The sequence below is a fragment of the Triplophysa rosa genome, linkage group LG6, assembly GCF_024868665.1.
Source record: "Triplophysa rosa linkage group LG6, Trosa_1v2, whole genome shotgun sequence".
Taxonomy (NCBI): domain Eukaryota; kingdom Metazoa; phylum Chordata; class Actinopteri; order Cypriniformes; family Nemacheilidae; genus Triplophysa; species Triplophysa rosa.
Window position 1 is genome coordinate 26260195 of NC_079895.1, and position 13537 is coordinate 26273731.

The 13537-nt window shown below is 40.7% G+C and overlaps 1 protein-coding gene across 3 annotated transcripts in view; it reads right to left on the reverse strand.

The window, feature by feature from the left end:
* ppp1r9ala (protein phosphatase 1 regulatory subunit 9A-like A) overlaps window positions 1-13537 on the reverse strand; it is a 37154-nt gene that overhangs the window by 2867 nt on the left and 20750 nt on the right. Inside the window, exons 4-18 of one of the 3 annotated variants that reach the window (XM_057335351.1) lie at window positions 13078-13198; window positions 12145-12249; window positions 10860-10983; window positions 8557-8715; window positions 8411-8464; window positions 8098-8327; window positions 6261-6357; window positions 6101-6179; window positions 5347-5495; window positions 5005-5263; window positions 4772-4823; window positions 4181-4252; window positions 3921-4107; window positions 2862-2906; window positions 175-291 (exon numbers count right to left, since the gene is read on the reverse strand). In XM_057335351.1, coding sequence (XP_057191334.1) covers window positions 175-291; window positions 2862-2906; window positions 3921-4107; window positions 4181-4252; window positions 4772-4823; window positions 5005-5263; window positions 5347-5495; window positions 6101-6179; window positions 6261-6357; window positions 8098-8327; window positions 8411-8464; window positions 8557-8715; window positions 10860-10983; window positions 12145-12249; window positions 13078-13198 — 1850 coding nt within the window. The remainder of the gene's footprint in view (window positions 1-174; window positions 292-2861; window positions 2907-3920; window positions 4108-4180; window positions 4253-4771; window positions 4824-5004; window positions 5264-5346; window positions 5496-6100; window positions 6180-6260; window positions 6358-8097; window positions 8328-8410; window positions 8465-8556; window positions 8716-10859; window positions 10984-12144; window positions 12250-13077; window positions 13199-13537) is intronic. The other 2 variants (XM_057335352.1, XM_057335353.1) reach the window with 2 other exon arrangements.

The following is a 13537-nucleotide window of genomic DNA, read 5'->3' on the forward strand; positions in this document are numbered from 1 at the left end:
TATTAACACACGCGCGCTTCTGATTCAAACTAAAAATAACTACAAAACAGGAAGGACGCGAGTAAAAGCAGCAGGACAGACTCCGCCCCGCACACGAGACAATACTTGACTTTCCAGATGACCTTTTCGGAACATTAAAGCCATGCAAACAAGTGACGTGCGATCTCCACTCACCTCGCTGGATGAGAAGGATAACGTGTGCGAGCGACCCGACAGGCTGGGCTCCACAACTAGCCCAGACAATTCTGAACCCGGACTGCTGGGGTTCGAACCATCTAGCACTGACAAACTCTGGAACGAGCATAGAAAGCAGCATTTATAATCCAAACACAACGCTTGGCGGAGATATTCATGACTGATAATCACCTTCAAGACATTACTAATCAGTGAAAGTGCTAAAGCATGCAGGTGCTGTTGCTTCTAAATCCTACAACATGTGTGCCAACATACAGCACTGATCTCTGTGTGTGGAGGGATGCAATGGGAAAAAAACACTACAATCAAAGGTCTGGAGACACTTGAGTGAATTTGTCCCACATACTGTGCTGTCCGTGCCGGGAATGGTTTAAAAGCACAGACAACAGATGGCTGTACTTTATGGTGAATCAAAACTATACATTTTGATTGTTTAATGACTTTAATATTATCTACATCAAAGAATGAATACAATGAATACAGGGTGTGTAGTTGGGTCCAAGCTTTTGATTTGTTATACTGTATGAATTAATTACATATATCCAGATGTTGCAATCAATCAAAAATATATCCTAACATGGTGATCAGGACTTATAACCAGCGGCCATATCACCCTGTAGCCCAAGACTGGTTTCCCACTGGAGCTAAACAGGGCTGAGCCTGGTCAGTACATCAGTACCTGGATGGGAGACCTGCTGGGAAAACTAGGTTGAAGCTGGAAGAAGTGTTAGTGAGGCCAGCAGGGGGTGCTCACCCTGTGGCTTTTGTAGGTCCTAATGCCCCAGTATAGTGACAGGGAAACTATACTGTCAATAAGCACCGTCCTTCGGCTGAGACGTTAAACCGAGGTCCTGACCCTCTGTGGTCATTCAAAATCCAAAATTCACCCATTCGCCTCTATACGTCATGGTCTCCTAATCATCCCCATATGTACTAATTGGCTTCGTAACTCGGTCTCCTCTCCACCAATAAGCTGGTGTGTGTTCTGGCGCAATATGGCTGCCGTCGCATCATCCAGGTGGATGCTGCACATTGGTGGTGCTTGAGCAGATTCCCCTTCCATGTAAAGCGCTCTGAGTACCCAGAAAAGCGCTATATAAATGTAACGAATTATTGTATCCAGCTGATCCTGCTTATGCTTATTATCGTCATTTTACAGTAACTCAGCTGTCTAGAAATGGTCTTTGGTGTATCTGGGAATGCCCTGGATTGGTTCAGGTTTTTAATTCTCAGAAGATCTGTTACTATGTGTGGTCACAGACCTTATGATGGGCCTGTCTTAATGGGTGTTCCACAGGGTTCTGTTCTGGGTCCTTTACTTATTGGTTTCAAACTGTATCTGAGATAGCTAACAATACTCTGGTATCTTAGAATTATTTAGATACAATTACACGTCTTGGCTTTTACACTTGATTACACCCCCCATCCGTACTGCTAATACCATCATATTGCTTCCACTGTTAACCCCATTTGTAATAAAACGCTTTGGATAAAAGCGTCTGCTAAATGACTAAATGTAAATGTAAATCATATTGTCAATTGATGGTTCTGTTTTGGACCCGCAAGAATCTCCAAGTCATTTGACCCTCATTTTAAGATAATGGTTAGGGACCTCTTTCTTTCACCTCAGAAATAATGTGCACTTATGGACAGTTTTATGCTTTTCTTCTGTTGAAACATTATTTTTGAGTTTTCCCACATTGACGTTTGTACTGCATTATTAGTTGGTATTTCAAAATCGACTCTCGTCATACCCCAAAATTATGGAATTCTCTCCCAGCTGACATTACAGAAGCAAACTTAAAGTAGCATTTTTAATTCCGTCTCAAAGCGTGTAATTTTAGAATTGTTCTTAATTGCCCTATTGCACTACATTTGTGTGTTTTACAGATGTTGTCTTTTTTTTACATCGATGTGTAAAATTGCTTTCTAGATTTCTAAATTGCTTTCTAGTCTTTGAGAAAGACACTTAAAGATGCTACATAAATGAAGTACTATTAAACAGCCACTGCTTTATGAACACCTTTCACAAAGGTTCTTTTTGAATTTATTCTCTCATTTAATTGTATTTTTAGTTATTGACTGCAACATTTCAATGATAAATCCAATGATTTCATTCTTTTATACCGCCGAGTCAGAATTATACACCAGAAGATACACACAAAATACAGACACCATGAACATTAGTGACCATGGGTGTCGTCAGCCAATCAGCTTCAACCAATAATCCACTGCTTTTGAATTATTACTTATTACTTGAATTATAGGAGCTATTATGGTCAGGTTAAATGTCAAATTCATGAAATACTTTAAGGGAAAATTTACACAGATTCGCTGGCTTGCAGTCACCGACCACCCTTTCATTAAAAACTCATACTGGACGAACGCTACTACAGACAAGCTACTACAGGACTACAACATAACAAAACACGACAGACTAAGACATCATCCACATAAACCAACATATTCTAGTCCAAAGACACAATCCCAGAAAATCCAAATCAAAGGTCCTCATCACACACGTAACATCATGCATCTACTGCACTACATTGATTACAAACACACACTGTGATTCTTCATTTGTTAGTGCTACATGTAGTGTTTGTGAGCCTACAATTACTTTGTTAAAACAAATCTAGACATCTAGAAGAGAAAATATACTGTACCAAATCTAAGGAGCGACTGAACAGAGAAGACCACGAGAGGTTTGTCTGTTTGGAAAGAACGGTTAGTTAATCACAACACTGCCGTCCCAACATGCAGAACATTCCACACGGGAACAGGAAATGATGTCAGACATCAGCTGGAGTTTGTAGATGACCCCGATGTCTGAGTGATGATAAATAAGCAGTCGGACTGCGTCCGTTTCCTGGTCGTCTGCTATTCTCGCCTTCTACTTCCTCACTTGTGTGTGTTGATCAACGATCAGATCCATATGGTTGCTGGCCTTCACCCTCAGTATTTCAACAGTCTTTTTCGAACACAATCTCAAAACTCGCATGAAAAGCTCTCTAACGGTTTAAGGCTCGAATACACTACACAACTTTTGTTCAGATTTTTTGTGCGGTCTGGACAAGTCCACAATAGTTGCCGAAAGCCTGCTCCAGTCTGCTGTTTTGGAGCAGAAAGAGTTTACATAATTCGGGCACAGTCTCCAATTTTTGAACGTCAGACTATGACTCCATCCAGCTGGAAGCAACATATATTTGATGTTTTGAGCTGATTTTCGAAGACATACTGCATCTACCCACCCAAGACCACATATAAATGGCATCTTCTGTATGTGTGGATCAAGAAATCTCAGGGTTACGGGCATGGGTGTTTACCTACTCGGGTTGCCAGATCTTGCGAGAAAAACAGCGAACAGGAACACAGCCATAATAAACTGAAACGAACGCTTTATATTGGAAAAAGGATCAAAATATCATGAGCCGCACTTGCCTAATAACTCTTTAAATGTTATCACCTCATGAGGCAAGCACAAAAACTGTTAAAACACATGGCAACACTAAATGTCGTTTGATGTGCAGTTTTTCCTCTGTCGGCAAGTGTATGACGTCTAGTGTCTTAAAAGTTGTGTAGTGTATTACAATACATATCACCTAAGTTCAGGAACAACAAGGATCAAGAAATTCAAAGTAATATTTAAATGACAAGCAAATATTTGTAACACAACACTACGCTCATAATTGTATTCGTGAATAAAAACACAGTACTGATCTCACCTTGTTTTTGGAGTTGTGTGATTGTTCACTGGCATCTGTAGCGGTGTACGGGAGACTACTGGATGAAGATGACGGATCTCTGTCCTTCTCTCCGAACCAGGAGAAAGGCATGCAGGTGGGGATGGAGGTCATGGACTCCGAGGGAGAGACTCGAACTCCTGGCTCATCCAACAACTCCGCTGAACCTCTAGAGAACCAGACGAGAGTGAACACAAGATCAAAGCAAACCACACTGGGTCGAGTTCAGATGTGTGAACGACCTGCTATCCAGCGACGCCCTCGTCGATTCTTTGTTTTGTTTCTTTCCTTTCCCACCAGATTTCCTCAAGCCACTACCACACACACACACACACAGCCAAACACACAGTAAACAGAATAAGTAAAACAACACAAAACTTAAATCAACCTATAACGTTTTTCATTCAAATGAGTTTAAAGTCCCTGTGAACCGGAAGTTGGGATCGTTTTTACTTCCGTATTCTTACGCATTTCCGAGTAAACGGATTTTCGAATGAGAAAAATTAGTGGGCGTGGCTTGGATGTACAAAAACAGCTCTTGCTTTTTGAAATGGAACTTGGAGCAGACTAACAGTTGAAGGGGAGGAGTTAACAGATGCTCCGCCCAAGCCGTCTAACTTACGTCATTTAAGATGGATAGTCACTAGAGGGCGGAAGTGCATTTTTAGATATTAACTGAGAATTATGAGGCCACATGAATTTTAAAAAGAAAATGACCCACATTGGTAAGCTATTTACAATAAACGCTGCAAGATTTCATGAAAAAATTTTAATCGTCGTTTTTAATTTCACTGGGACTTTAAGGAAAACATATGATGCGAAGGCACACATACCCAAAATCTGGGAATCTGCGTTTGGGTTTTCCAGCGGCATCATTAGACTCCTCTAAAATAAACCATGGCATTGAATCAGAATACAACATATTAAACTCGTAAAACAAACCTGCAACTTTTTTCAAATATCGGACACATTTCAACTTAACCAGGCACGGTACTCATTAGAATAAAATCAACTTTTGCTTCTGCTAATTCACTAATTTTAGAAATTAGAATGGTGTGAACGTTACCTTTAAGCTCCTTGCCTTTGCCTTTGGACTCTCTCTTCTTTATGTTCCGAAGGAAACTGGAGGGGGAGGAGTCTTTGGGTGTTGAGAGGGCGGGGCTCTGTGCATCCTTCAGCACCGATTGGCTACTGCTGGCCACAGAAGATGCCACGCTTTCTTTTGAGGGACTGACAGGGGAGGATATGGCCACTGGCAGGGACAAACTCTCCTGGAATGATCTCCTGCGAGTCGGAGGAGTTTCAGCACTGACAGATTCACCATCCTGAATGAGAGAAACGTGCGTACGCCGTCAGACAGGTCAGTCATCCACACGTGATGACAGGCTTCAGCTCATCTTCAGCTCACCTGTGAACGTTCTCCCGGGGAACTGAGAGTTCCTTTCAGTTTACGGGATGGCGGCTGTCGCTTGGCTTTCTGGGCCAGCTGACCTTTGGCACGATGGGCGCTGGTGTCCAAACGCTCCGTCTCAGGAACCACCTCACTCCAGTCCACCCCTGAGATATCAAACCAAACCTTCTATTACATGTTACAGTTGATAGGAATCAAAACAAACCACGTACAAATACAAATATCTTTTATTGGAAAATGAAACAACATTTCATCAAACTTAGATAGTTGCCTTAAAGTGATAGTTTTGTCATCATTTACTCGCCCTTTTGTTATTTCAAACCTGTATGACTTTCTATCTTCAACAGAGCACAAAAGAAGATATTTTGAAGAATGTTGTTAACTGGCCCCAGTGCTGTTCGGTTACCAACTTTCTTCAAAATATCTTCTTTTGTGTTCCGCAGAATAAAGAAAGTCAAAAATGTTTGAAATGACAAGAGGGTGTGTAAATGATGATTTTTGGGTGAACTATCACTTGAATCTTTTAAACAACTGAGAAGATCACTCTTCACATCTCTCTCAGTTGAGCTAAACATGACTACGTTCATGTCTACGATCATCTCTTCGTTATGTTTACTGAGCGTTTCATTTACAGTTTAATACGTTTCAGGCAATCTGAGGTCAGCACAACCTCACAATCAATGACATCTTGGCACCAGATCGTCATTAAAAAGCCGCGCGAGAGAAAACATGAAGGTAAAACACAACTTACCCCGCAGAAGGGAATCTGCAGACTTTCTGGCTGCCAATGAAAGCTCATTATCACCATCACCAGATTCAAGCTTTGACAACTACAAACACACACAGAGAACGATCAGAAGTCACAGAACATGAAAGCTGTTTGTCTTCGGTGAAATGAGATGTTTTCTTACCCTGCGCTGCAGATCTTCTATCTGAGCTTTATATACGGCCTCTCTCTTCTCTGAAGCTTTCTTCAGCTCCTCCTCCCTCTGCTCAAAATCCGTCTCCCTACAACACAAACACACATTTAGAGGCCGTTTACACGCGACCGTTTTCAACTGAAAACTTTTTATGCGTTTTTGCTGTTCTTTTGTCACGACAACGGCGTTTTGGGGGACTGAAAATGCAAACTTTTGAAAACGGCATTATCGTTTCCGTGTGAACTCTGAAGGCAGCGTTTTTCCAAACGATGACGTCATATGCTTGCGTATTACGCGATCAGTCTGTAGGCATGCGCGAGCATTCCCAATAATGGCGATCCCCAAAACAATAATCATTTCTCCAGCAAAAAGTAGATTTACATTCAGATGTAAATGCAGATCGTTTTGATAACGCCGTCGTGTGAACTAGGGATGTTGCGGTGATAAAAATTTCCTACCGGTTAATCGACGCGTTAAAACACCGGTTGTACCGGTGACACCGGGGGTGAGGGGTTCGCTGTGGGGTGGTCGAAGAAGCGGCCGTGCGCATGATGCATTTTACTTTCAGTTTTAAAAAAGCGGCAATTCGGGAACGGCGATTGCTTGAATTAATGGTGGGTTCAATATCTTTCTTAATAAAAAAAGTACAATGACATTTGTTTATATTAAACACAGACCTTACGAAACGAATAATCACAGCACACATAAAGCAAAAATAAATAAGAAACGAAAATAAAAAACGGTTTCGTTAGATAAGTTGCCTATATAACAAAACGAGTAATCACGGCACACATTGTGCTGCAACAAATAAGAAAGGAATACTAAACGAAAAATGTTTATGTTAAATAAATAAGGAATAAGAAACAAAAAAAACTTTTATAATAAATGGCAAAGCACCGGCTTTTGAAAATTCGAACAAGAAAATGAAAACTTAACCGGCTCTTGACGTTCTTTGCCAGAAAAGCCTCCGCCATCGTCTTGTCAGTCAGCACTTCAAATCTAACTTGTTCCGCTTACGCTGAATGCACCAGCTGTGTTCAGATGCGCCGTCTGGTCTTTGACAAAACGAAGTGATTTATAACTATAAAAATAAAAAATGACGGTGGGGCTCGATGCCGCGGTGGACAAGTGATGTAATCGGTAGGCGGGTGGACACCGTGTAACACCGGTGACACAGAACAAGCCTAGTGAACGTGAAACTTTTCAAAAATGCAAAGGAAAAACGTTTCCGTTTTTTATCGTGTAAATGTACTCTTAACAAATTACAAAGTTTCAAATTAAGAGACTTAAAAAAATTTGAGCTCACAGAAAAAGATCAATTCTGTGGAATACATGATACATGATGCTTTGAAGAACATACAAATATGGGTCTCGTTGACCAAGCGGGTTGTGCGTGAAACCTACGTCCAAAAAAATCTCAATTCATCAAAAATGTAAATTAAAACTGAATTCAAATGTATTTTAATGACCCATGTGTATGCAATAACCATGCATGCTATAATCACATACACATAGCCTAGGAGGCTTCACAGAACAAAAACACATCATGACTTTAAAAGATGTGTATTTTTTTTGTACTTTACTTTACGCCTTTTTAATACCATAGGACAGTGGAGAGCAGACAGGAAAGCGTTGGATATCGAGACGGGAATTGAACTCGGGTCGGGCCGCAAGTTCACTGGTACTATATGTCAGCGAACTAAACTTAAAGGCTATCGGCGCCGACATGAGTGTACACTTTTGAGTGAACTTCTACTTAAAGTGTGTTATAAAGACAGTGTAGATGTTTGTTTAAAGGCAGAGGTCAGTGCTGACATCATGGACTCACTTCTGCTGAAAGTCTTTGAGTAGTTTCTTGGCTTTGCTGTATTTTTTATCCAGCGCTTCATACTGGCTCTGTGTGTTGTTGAGTTGCTCATTGATGGTTTTACAGAGAGTCTGAGCCTCCAGCCAGTTCTTCTCCATCTGAGCGGTTCTCTCCGAGTTCTCCTGAATGGTCCGCTCTAGCTGAGCCTCTCTCGCCTCCAACGCCGCCCGCGCCTCCTCCGACTCCCTCAACTTGAAACAAGACGATAGCATTTAACAGTTCAAATACAACTGCGTGCGTGTGATTGATTCAAATGTTGGATTCGAGTTCTTACCCGCTCTTTGAGTTCATCTACTTCAGACTCTGCGATGCTGTGTTTTATCTGGAGCTGAAACAAAACATGCAAAATTAGCAAATGATGTATGCCAATTTTAATAGAAAGGAATGAAATTTCCAAATCAACCGAGAAATCGCCGCTACCTCTTTGAATCTGAAAGATAGCTGAGTGGTGTCCATGTCTGACGGTAGGAACATGTCCTCGCTCTCAGGCAGGTCGTGCACTTCCGCATTCCTCTGGCTAAAACTCGAACCCAGGATACCCTTCTCCCCTCTTTCCTCCTCATCCTCGTAGTGCTCGTCCTGCGATGACATCATAGACACAAGCGTGACGTAAGGCAAAATATTATTTTAGCTTACTAAAATTAAATCTTTGAAAACGTTTCTGTTCATTGAAACCAAAATATTGACCTGAAAATGACTGGAAAATCTTAACTAAAGGAAAAATCAAAATGTTGGCTTAAAAATAAACTGAAATCAGTTAAAAGCACTAAAATTATAATAATAAACAAAAAATAAAATAAAAATGATTTATTTAGCAACATAAAAAAATAAATTATAGAATGAAAAAAGCATATACCAGAATTGCCAAAACTTATTTTGGCTGGCTCTGCCATCGTGATGTTTTGGATAGTTTTGTCTTACTGTTAGCTCTGCTGTTGGCTAACTTCTCCAGGCTACGACTAAAACGTGACGTATGCCGTAAAGCAGGGATAGGCGGGGCTTGTACCGACCAGAACACCAAAGTTACAAGTGCAATTTCAGCCGATAGGAGGCTGCTTAAGTAGTAACGGCAGTAAAATTCGTCCATTTAAAAGTTGTCCTACCACTAAAATAATTTTAGAGACATTATTTTAAGGTCAAAAAGTTACTCGTTGCCACTTTAATAGGTCCAGTGTGGACAAATATTTGTATTATAATGGGTTCTAATGCGTTTCTGATGTCTTTTGTCGTGTAGGTCGCGTCCGGTGTAGACACGGTGTAAAGGCACAAAACAAAAAACAAGTCCAAAAAGAGTTACTGTTGGAAAATAAGTTATAATGTGTCAAAATTGAAAAGCATGGGCTAAGAAACGTTCCTCTCTCTCTGAAGTAACTGTGAAATATTAACTTCATAGCAGATGCTCAGAACACGTCTAAACACGCCATATTTACCCAGATACCACAGTGCTCTAACACACGTGTAAACAACATCATAGTGAAGACATCCCAATTTGTGTGTGTGTCACAGAGTATAGAATTTTACATTTATTTTGCATGCTCCTTATCTTTCATCCAAAGCTGCTCTGCAAAACCACACGGATGTGTGTGATTCCAGTGTTAGACCATTTTACAACCAAAGATTCAGTTTGCACAGACACCTGAAGCTTTAACATCAACAACCATTAAACGCCTCTCTGATCGTCACTCTGTAAATACAGCATGCAGTAAAAATGGTGGACCAGACAGGACCGTAGGTAAATTAGGGCTTTTATAAACAAGCCTTACAAAACCATTACTGGTGTGCACTTTGACACAAAACAACAACACTGATCTAGTTCAGGTTGCTGAAACATTCCTTTTAGTCTGGTTCGGTGAACATGGGCTTTTAAGTATTTAGTCACTAGATTATAAAAAGGCAAAACACCATTGTGAAATACACTGGTACTGTATAAAATGACTCACATCATGATAAGATTTTCAGCACACAACCCAGCCCACCTCACATTGTGTGGTTTGTTACTTTTCCAACTGTGATTTCAGTCGGGTGGATGACAAACCAATCCTAAACATGGAGGAGGAATCAACCTAGAGACCAGACTTTACAGCAACCACACAGATCGCCCTAGCAACCATGCATCAATGCCCTGGCAACCATCCAGATCACTTGAGCATTGTGGCTGCAGATTTCGTGTTTTCGTGTTTTCCTACAGCACTGCATTCTTATAAAACTTCGGATTTCTTTACTGCCACTTTGAGGTTTCGTCTCGGCATATAACCTTGCACATTTGCAAAAACGCAGAAATGAAAACATCCCAGAGCAAAACAAGAGAATGCGAACAATCGCATCCAGAATAAAATTTCGTGTTTACAAAATATATATATCTGTGTACTGTGCATATTCATTTTGTATTAACACATATACGCTTATATTTAATAAACGTAAAAGTAATCATTTAAATGATTGGTAAATAAATACATCTAAATATATATGCATGTATGTATGTGTATGTGTTCATAAATACAAACACAATACGCACAGTACACAGACATATATTACGTAAACACAAACATTTATTCTGGACGCGATTAACCGTTCAACAGCCCTACTTGCTACACATCACCTACCATCTTCGTTCATAGCAAATCCAGTGAAATAAATAATATGCGTGTAAATAAACAAGAAGCATGAGTACACTACAGTAAACCTGTGAATGCGTGTAAAGCAGTGTGATGTGTGTTTCTGACCTCTTCAGTGGACTGCTCATAGGTGTCGTCCACCTGCTGCTGCTGTCGTTCCTGCTCCAGAGTCTCACTGATCAGCCGGGCCACTTCGCTCTGAACACCTGGCTTCTCTCGGCCAATCAGAAACCTGCACGGGTGTGATTGAAGGGCATGAGTGCTTGACGTAAGCCGATACCATGAACGGCATAATCAAATGGAGCAAGCCGTTCTAGTCTGTGTGTGCGAGTTGTGCTTATTTGCATGTGGCGAAGAGCAAACAGACACAAGTGTAGTAAACAACATGAACTTTACCCTCTGCACTTCTGCCTGCTTTTATTATAGAAATGACGTTCACTGAGCATTACACTCGTATAAAAATGCAGGCGGTCACCAATTTATAATGTTTAGTGATCTGCACCAATAACAATACAGTAACAACACAAGGTTTGTGCATTAACATATTTAGCAGTTAAGAACCGCTGTGTGTTTGTAGACAAGGTTGACATTGTACTAAAATAAGCTCCACGGCAAAAATAGCTTCAAAAGTGCTACCTTTCAGCATTTTTTTAATGATTAAACACTTTGTTGTACAAGCTCTTTGGGGTAAATAACAATACGCACAAACATGAAGGTTGACCAATAGTAATGATTTATAAATAAATGTAAATGGCTTCTGCCTAAAAGCAACAATATGGTTTTTTTTGTTTACAAAACAAGTTGAAGTATTTTTACAGCTTTTTCTTCGACTTCCACGATTGTGTCTTGGTACAACTGCAGTATTTTTGAGGCCCAGTTTACACCTGGTACGTTTCGGCCGATCTAACCACAAGTGGTCACATGTTTCCGTATACAACATTTAAGGAAAGCGAATATTAGGGGTGTCACAAAACACCGGCATTGACAATAACCGTGATATTAAAAACAAAGATTATCTATAATGTGTTAATTGTACACAGACGTAATATCGTAAACTATTCAGCATCCATTCAAAACGTTGCTTTAAGAGCTGCAGGGGTTATGACCTCTGCCTCCATCCACTTTTATTACGAGTGTGATTTGTTGACCAAATAACAGACAAAAAAGATGATTTTCACCGACGGCATAAATGATTTCTTTTTTAAAACACCGAACGAATACCGTGATAATACCGTTACCGCAAATTTGTGATAACGTGCGGTGAAAATCTGATATCGTGACAGCCCTAGTACGCATACAGTATGTAGAAATTCTGATCCATTCCAAATGGATTTATTTATATTACTATACTATCTGATAATACAGTAGCGGCGGTACGCAGAATGAGACCAACCTGACAGTTCCCTTTGTGTTCTTGAGGACAGTCGCAGCAAAGAATTGCGTCACACCAACCAGACTGATGCCGTCCACCTCTACGATCTGATCATTCACCTGAATCCTGGAACACAACACCACCTTTCAGTTTAACGTCTGCTTTGTGTGTCACAACAAATGCCTCTTTTTTGTGATAACAATATTGTGATAATATTGACAAAATATAATGTGTCATTAATTAATAGTGTCATTCAAACTCCCTCACACCTCGATGGAACCTGGACAACATGTAGAAAATGACATTTAAAATTTTTTGGGTGGTCCCCTTAAATACATGCTCAATACAAGCTCATAGCAATACAAAAAAGAACACAGGCTGACCAACATCTCTGGGTCCTGGCAACTTTTTCCAAACGGCAGATTCTTTCAAACAAAGTCTGCTTTTACAGTGGAGGCCGCTGCACTGCCGGGAAGGGGAAGAGTGTGTTTTCTTTGCTTTGACACCCAGTCGCACAGTAAATGTTGTGTGTTTGGACAAAGTGCGTTCTGCCCAACAGAGAGATCAAACACATGTGTCCTGCCTCCAGATGCCCTCAGGAAACTCCACATGAGGACGCGCCCATCACAAATGCAAAGATCACATCAGTAATGCTTTACATATACAGACCCGAACATCAGTGGTTCAGTAGAATCAGATGGTTAAAACACAATCAGCACCCGTGAAAAGGGTTGCGAGATATATATGTGACAAATAATATGAATAAAAGAGACCCAGGGATTATTTGGACTCGGGCAGTGAAGTGAGGTGCCGTATCTCAGCACTGAATCATCGGAGACATGTGGGTGCATTGTTTTTTGACGTGGGGCATCTGATATTTCAGAATCATAAAGATGGAATCTTTTGTCACGTAACAAGGTCCCTGGTGTTGTTTGGACTCGGTGCACATCTCACCTTCCGTCTCTCTCCGCGGCTCCGTCTTCAGTGATGGTCTTAACAAAGATGCCCAGTTTCTCCAGACCCTGATCTGCCCCGACACCCATCCCTATAATACTGATCCCCAGCCCTTTATCACCTACACAGAGAGACAGAAAGGAGGAGTTTGTTAGAGATCAGATCCTTTTGTTACTTGTCATTTTATTGTGCCATTAGTATTTTCCCTGCTTAGAACATTCCTCTGATATCCATCCCATAAAACCAAATTAGACCTAAACAATTTCAACAAATGAAATGTTCTAATCACAACTAATAATCACTCCCTATTTTTCATAAGCATTTACTCAATTTAATCAAAGTCACGGAGTGCAGCTGTGACACGTCAGAGGAGATCCGGCCCACCCGGCTGAGACGAGGTTTTTTTCTCCATTTCTTTCTCATTGGAGTTTGGGTTCCTCGCCACAGGGCCGTGTTGGCT